Source organism: Heptranchias perlo, chromosome 28, assembly GCF_035084215.1.
Source record: "Heptranchias perlo isolate sHepPer1 chromosome 28, sHepPer1.hap1, whole genome shotgun sequence".
Lineage (NCBI taxonomy): Eukaryota > Metazoa > Chordata > Chondrichthyes > Hexanchiformes > Hexanchidae > Heptranchias > Heptranchias perlo.
Window position 1 is genome coordinate 38,794,622 of NC_090352.1, and position 6,917 is coordinate 38,801,538.

The 6,917-nt window shown below is 54.1% G+C and overlaps 1 protein-coding gene across 1 annotated transcript in view; it reads left to right on the forward strand.

Moving 5' to 3' along the window:
• The first annotated feature begins 263 nt into the window (after window positions 1–263).
• Window positions 264–6,917, forward strand: part of slc43a2a (solute carrier family 43 member 2a) — a 32,286-nt gene continuing 25,632 nt past the window's right edge. Inside the window, exons 1-3 of the mRNA XM_068008549.1 lie at window positions 264–468; window positions 1,165–1,220; window positions 1,317–1,393. Of these exons, the coding sequence (XP_067864650.1) occupies window positions 311–468; window positions 1,165–1,220; window positions 1,317–1,393 (291 nt within the window). The 5' untranslated portion in view covers window positions 264–310. The remainder of the gene's footprint in view (window positions 469–1,164; window positions 1,221–1,316; window positions 1,394–6,917) is intronic.

The following is a 6,917-nucleotide window of genomic DNA, read 5'->3' on the forward strand; positions in this document are numbered from 1 at the left end:
TCCACCTGAGAGGGGCAGTCGGGGCCTCGGTTTAACGCCTCATCTGAAAGACGGCACCTCCGACAGTGCAGCACTCCCCCAGTACTGGCAGTGGGAGTGTCGGCCTGGATTATGGGGCTTGAACCCACAACCTTCTAACTCAGAGGCGAGAGTGTGACCCACTGAGTCACCTCAACGTCACCCGGACTGAGTGAGGTAATCTGGAGCCTGCAGCCTCTAATGGAACTCTCGTTTTGCTCCCGCCCCCCCCCCCCATATAGAAAACGTCACCAACAGCAGTTCAACGGGCAGCAACGGGACAGAGGCGGAGATGATTCTGCGGATGAATGGCTGGCTGATCTGCAAGGACCAGGACGAGATGTTGAACCTGGCGTTCACCGTTGGCTCCTTCCTCCTCAGCGCCATCTCGCTGCCCCTGGGGATCGCCATGGACAAGTATGGGCCACGGAAACTGCGTCTGATTGGCAGGTCAGTCCAAAAATGTGTTTGAGGAGGGAGAGTTGGCGAGGGGGGAAGAGAGAGACGGAGGGAGAGTTGGCGAGGGGGAGAGAGAGACGGAGGGAGAGTTGGCGAGGGGGAGAGAGAGACGGAGGGAGAGTTGGCGAGGGGGAGAGAGAGACGGAGGGAGAGTTGGCGAGGGGGAGAGAGAGACGGAGGGAGAGTTGGCGAGGGGGAGTGAAAGACGGAGGGAGAGTTGGCGAGGGGGAGAGAGAGACGGAGGGAGAGTTGGCGAGGGGGAGAGAGAGACGGAGGGAGAGTTGGCGAGGGGGAGAGAGAGACGGAGGGAGAGTTGGCGAGGGGGAGTGAGAGACGGAGGGAGAGTTGGCGAGGGGGAGTGAGAGACGGAGGGAGAGTTGGCGAGGGGGAGTGAGAGACGGAGGGAGAGTTGGCGAGGGGGAGTGAGAGACGGAGGGGGAGTTGGCGAGGGGGAGTGAGAGACAGAGGGGGAGTTGGCAAGGGGGAGTGAGAGACGGAGGGGGAGTTGGCGAGGGGGAGTGAGAGACGGAGGGGGGAGAGGGGAACGGGGGAGGGGCAGAGGGACAGACATGGAAAGAGGGAGGGAGAGAAAGGGAGGGAGGGAGAAAGGGAGGGAGGGAGGGAGAGACTGGTCCCAGTGCTGATGGTCATCCGCCAGCTTCTGATTCTGTTCTTTTCCCGTTCTAGCACTTGCTTCGCTCTATCCTGTTTGCTGATTGGTTACGGAGCCAGTAATCCCAGTGGTAAGTCCCCGTTCTCCTGATTGATTGCCCCCCTCGCTCCCAGTCTCCGCCTGATGTCACTTCCATTAACTCCATTCTGTTCTCCTGCCCTTCCAGATCTTTCCGTGCTGATTTTCATCGCGCTCTCGCTCAATGGCTTTGGTGGGATGTGTATGACCTTCACCTCGCTCACGGTAAGCAGTGCGCTCTGATTGGTCGAGGAGGGAGGACTGGGGAGTATGTTGCTCGCCCCCGAAACACCGAGGGGATAAAATAATTTACAATTTCTGTGGCCATTCTCAAATTCAGGGTCGTTTCTCACCTTTCCCCACCCTGGGGTACAGTCCCTGAAGGTGCTGACTCTCCCTGGGGTACAGTCCCTGAAGGTGCTGACTCTCCCTGGGGTACAGTCCCTGAAGGTGCTGACTCTCCCTGGGGTACAGTCCCTGAAGGTGCTGACTCTCACTGGGGTACAGTCCCTGAAGGTTCTGACTCTCCCTGGGGTACAGTCCCTGAAGGTGCTGACTCTCCCTGGGGTACAGTCCCTGAAGGTGCTGACTCTCCCTGGGGTACAGTCCCTGAAGGTGCTGACTCTCCCTGGGGTACAGTCCCTGAAGGTGCTGACTCTCCCTGGGGTACAGTCCCTGAAGGCGCTGACTCTCCCTGGGGTACAGTCCCTGAAGGTGCTGACTCTCCCTGGGGCACAGACCCTGAAGGTGCTGACTCTCCCTGGGGTACAGTCCCTGAAGGTGCTGACTCTCCCTGGGGTACAGTCCCTGAAGGTGCTGACTCTCCCTGGGGTACAGTTTCCACCCCTACCCTGAAAGCACTGACTGCGCTGGAGAGTGCAGATGTCTCAGCCGTACCTCAGTGGGTCCCATTCTCGCCTCTGAGTCAGAAGATCATGGGTTCAAGCCCCCACTCCAGAGACTTGAGTCCCATAATCTAGACCGACACTTCAGTGCAGTACTGAGGGAGCGCCGCACTGTCGGAGGGTCAGTGCTGAGGGAGCGCCGCACTGTCGGAGGGTCAGTGCTGAGGGAGCGCCGCACTGTCGGAGGGTCAGTGCTGAGGGAGCGCTGCACTGTCGGAGGGTCAGTACTGAGGGAGCGCCGCACTGTCGGAGGGTCAGTACTGAGGGAGTGCTGCACTGTCAGAGGGTCAGTACTGAGGGAGTGCTGCACTGTCAGAGGGTCAGTACTGAGGGAGCGCTGCACTGTCGGAGGGTCAGTACTGAGGGAGCGCTGCACTGTCGGAGGGTCAGTGCTGAGGGAGCGCCGCACTGTCGGAGGGTCAGTGCTGAGGGAGCGCCGCACTGTCGGAGGGTCAGTACTGAGGGAGCGCCGCACTGTCGGTGGGTCAGTACTGAGGAGTTGGAGGTGCTGTCTGTCAGATGAGATGTTAAACCGAAGAGCAGAAGAGTTTTCCCCAGTGTCCTGGCCAATATTTATCCCTCAACCAATGCCTAAAAACAGATTTCTCTGGTCATTATCATTTTGCTGTTTGTGGGATCTTGCTGTGCGCAAATTGGTGCTGTTTTTCCTACATTAAAACAGTGACTGCACTTCAAAAAGTACTTCATTGGCTGTAAAGTGACTTGGGACGTCCCAAGGTCATGAAAGGTGTTATAGAAATGGGAGTTCTTTCTTTCTCTTGCTCCCTCTCCTCCTCTCTCGCTCCCTCTCTCTCACACTCCCGTTCTCTCTCCCTCTCTCACCTGCTGTGGACTTTTACCTCTGCTACTTTGCTCTGTCTGTGCTGACAGTAGCTGATTGATGGAGCGGAGAGTGTAAGTGTATTGACACAATGATTGTCCCTGATACCTCTGTCGTGTACAGATGCTCCTTCTGCTCGCTGTCAACAACCTCACCACACTGTACTTTTCCATCTCATTAACCCGCTCTGTTTTCCTGAAATACCCCCTGTGGAAAATTCTGTCCGTGAATTGTTTTTGTGACCTGGACCCATCTCCTGAGAGTCTGGTGCTCGGTGGCCAGGTGCAGGGTCCGAGGTTTGGCCTGACCCTTATCCCTCACTCAGTGCACTCGACCCCTCCGCCGTTAGTGCCTCTACACCTTTGGAGCTGGGCTGAAGCCTCAGAACAGACAGCCCCAGGAAAGGGTAACTGGAGGACTGCTTCATCACGAAACACTGACCTGGGGAGGTTCGATCAGCCCCTCCCGGTCGATGGTCAGAGCGACTTTCACCATCACAGGACGTCCCAAAGGGCTTGACAGCCAATGAAATACTTTTTGAAGTGTGGTCACTGTTGTAATGTAGGAAACACAGCAGCCAATTTGCGCACAGCAAGATCCCACAAACAGCAATGTGATAATGACCAGATCATCTGTTTTTAGTGATGTTGATTGAGGGATAAATAATTCCCCTGCTCTTCTTCGAATAGTGGCCATGGGATCTTTTACATCCACCTGAGAGGGGCAGACGGGGCCTCGGTTTAACGTCTCATCCGAAAGACAGCACCTCCGACAGTGCAGCACTCCCTCAGTACTGCGCTGGGAGTGTCGGCCTGGATTATGTGCTCAAGTCTCTGGAGTGGGTCTTGAACCCATGACCTTCTAACTCAGAGGCGAGAATGTTACCCACTGAGCCACAGCTGACACCATTCAGTAAGATCAGGCTGCAGCGTATTCTGAGAACAATCCCAGCTTCTCCAGTCTTTCTACATAACTGAAGTCCCTCATCCCTGGAACCATTCTAGTAAATCTCCTCTGCACCCTCTCCAAGGCCTTGACATCCTTCCTAAAGTGTGATGCCCAGAATTTGACACAATACTCCAGCTGAGGCCTAACCAGTGATTTATAAAGGTTTAGCATAACTTCCTTACTTTTGTACTCTATGCCTCTATTTATAAAGTCCAGGATCCCAAATGCTTTTCAACAGCCCTCTCAACTTGTCCTGCCACTTTCAAAGATTTGTGTACATACACCCCCAGGTCTCTCTGTTCCTGCATCCCTTTAAAATTGTACCATTTAGTTTATATTGCCTCTCCTCATTCTTCCCACCAAAATGCATCACTTCACACTTCTCTGCATTAAATTGCATCTGCCTTGTGTCTGCCCATTTCGCCAGTCTGTCTCTGTCCTCCTGAAATCTGTTACTATCCACCTCCTCTTCACTACTTTTCCAAGTATTGTGTCATCTACAAACTTTGAAATTATACCTAAATCCAGACCATTAATATATATCAAAAAGAGCTCCTAATACTGACCCCTGGGGAACACCACTGTATACTTCCCTCCAGACTGAAAAACAACCGTTCACCACTACTCTCTGCTTTCTGTCCCTTAGCCAACATTTTTATCCACACTACCACTGTCCCTTTAATCCCATGGGCTTCAATTTTTGCTAACAAGCCTGTGGTATGGCCATCTCCAGTAAGAGTTACTCACTGTGTAACTGTATAGAGCCATGGTTTATTCAGCAGGGCGAGGGTTAATTCAGAATAACCTGACTTTCTAAGATTGATTTGCTGTGGTTCTGACAGGGTTAATCAGTGAGTTCCACTCTCATCTTCTGATGCGTCACTCACGTAGTTCCCTCGTGTTGTGACGCTGTGTCCCGGCTCGGTTACACCACGTGAGGTCAGAGAAAGTGGCATCGGGACAGGAAGCAGGATTGTGGGTTTCGAGGACACGGGCCCTGCCGACTGAGTCAGGACTCAGCTGATGACTGGGAACGTGCTGGCTTGGCTCCGCAGTTAGACTGTACAACCGGTCGCCTGACGCTAAAGAACTCAAATCCTGTCCGATTCAGGGCCCGGAGGAGGAGGAGAGAGGGGAGGGAGAGAGGGGACTGCTCCCCAGATTGGTCCTCTCACCAGGAACAATCGATTGAAATTATTTGCAACCATCACTGGTTTAAGTGGTTGAATCGTCCGTTAGTTTACTTCACCCTGACTGTCCTCGGAGAATTCTGGTCCTCTGCTCGCTGACCTACATTGGCTCCCAGTCCGGCATCGCCTCGAATTTAAAATTCTCATCCTTGTTTTCAAATCCCTCCATGGTCTCGCCCCCTCCCTATCTCTGTAACCTCCTCCAGCCCTACAACCCTCCAAGATCTCTGCGCTCCTCCAATTCTGGCCTCTTGCGCATCTTCAATTTTTAATCGCTCCACCATTGGCGGCCGTGCCTTCAGCTGCCTAGGCTCTAAGCTCTGGAATTCCCTCCCTAAACCTCTCCGCCTCTCTCTCCTCCTTTTAAGACGCTCCTTAAAACCGATCTCATTGACCGAGCTTTTGGTTGCCCGTCCTAATATCTCCTTATGTGGCTCGGTGTCAAATTTTGCTTCATAATCACTCCTGTGAAGCACCTCGGGACATTAAGGGCGCTGTATAAATGGGAGTTACCCAGTTTCCCATCAGACTTTCTTTGGGTTCTACACAGGTGTTGTCTCTTTCCAGTTGCCCAGAGAGTGAGGGACTGGGGCTTTTTTTTACATTCGTTCACGGGATGTGGGCGTCGCTGGCGAGGCCGGCATTTATTGCCCATCCCTAATTGCCCTTGAGAAGGTGGTGGTGAGCCGCCTTCTTGAACCGCTGCAGTCCGTGTGGTGAAGGTTCTCCCACAATGCTGTTAGGAAGGGAGTTCCAGGATTTTGACCCAGCGACTATGAAGGAACTGCGATATATTTCCAAGTCAGGATGGCGTGTGACTTGGAGGGGATCGTGCAGGTGGTGTTGTTCCCATGTGCCTGCTGCCCTTGTCCTTCTAGGTGGTAGAGGTCGCGGGTTTGTGAGGTGCTGTTGAAGAAGCCTTGGCGAGTTGCTGCAGTGCATCCTGTGGATGGTACACACTGCAGCCACAGTGCGCCGGTGGTGAAGGGAGTGAATGTTTAGGGTGGTGGATGGGGTGCCAATCAAGTGGGCTGCTTTGTCCTGGATGGTGTCGAGCTTCTTGAGTGTTGTTGGAGCTGCACTCATCCAGGCAAGTGGAGAGTATTCCATCACACTCCTGACTTGTGCCTTGTAGATGGTGGAAAGGCTTTGGGGAGTCAGGAGGTGAGTCACTCGCCGCAGAATACCCAGCCTCTGACCTGCTCTTGTAGCCACAGTATTTATATGGCTGGTCCAGTTAAGTTTCTGGTCAATGGTGACCCCCAGGATGTTGATGGTGGGGGATTTGGCGATGGTAATGCCGTTGAATGTCAAGGGGAGGTGGTTAGACTCTCTTGTTGGAGATGGTCATTGCCTGGCACTTGTCTGGCGCGAATGTTACTTGTCACTTATCAGCCCAAGCCTGGATGTTGTCCAGGTCTTGCTGCATGCGGGCTCGGACTGCTTCATTATCTGAGGGGTTGTGAATGGCTGATTTTAACCCTGTCTGGCCGAAACCAGGCTGGGGGTTGGGGGGAATGGGGATTAAAATCGACCAGGCAACTTGCCCCTTCTATTTTAAGCTGCTCTTCTGACTGGGTGGTGAAGACACCTCTCTGAGGACGGCAGGGGTCCGATGATGTCATCGTGGCCCTGCCCATGGTTTTAACACCGTCCTGCGGGGGGAGGGTCGTGGGCCGAGGGGGCCCTTTAAAGCAGGTTTGCGGTTCCTGGCCCCAAAGGAAAGTTGAGGCCCCCCCCCACCCCCGCCCTGGGACCCCCTGCTTCCCTCCCACAAGATCCCCCCCCCCCACCCCATGGCCTGGGTGTTAGTCCCCTCTTTCTCAGGACGATTGATTGGCATTGGATGGGCAGATATTGGCAGC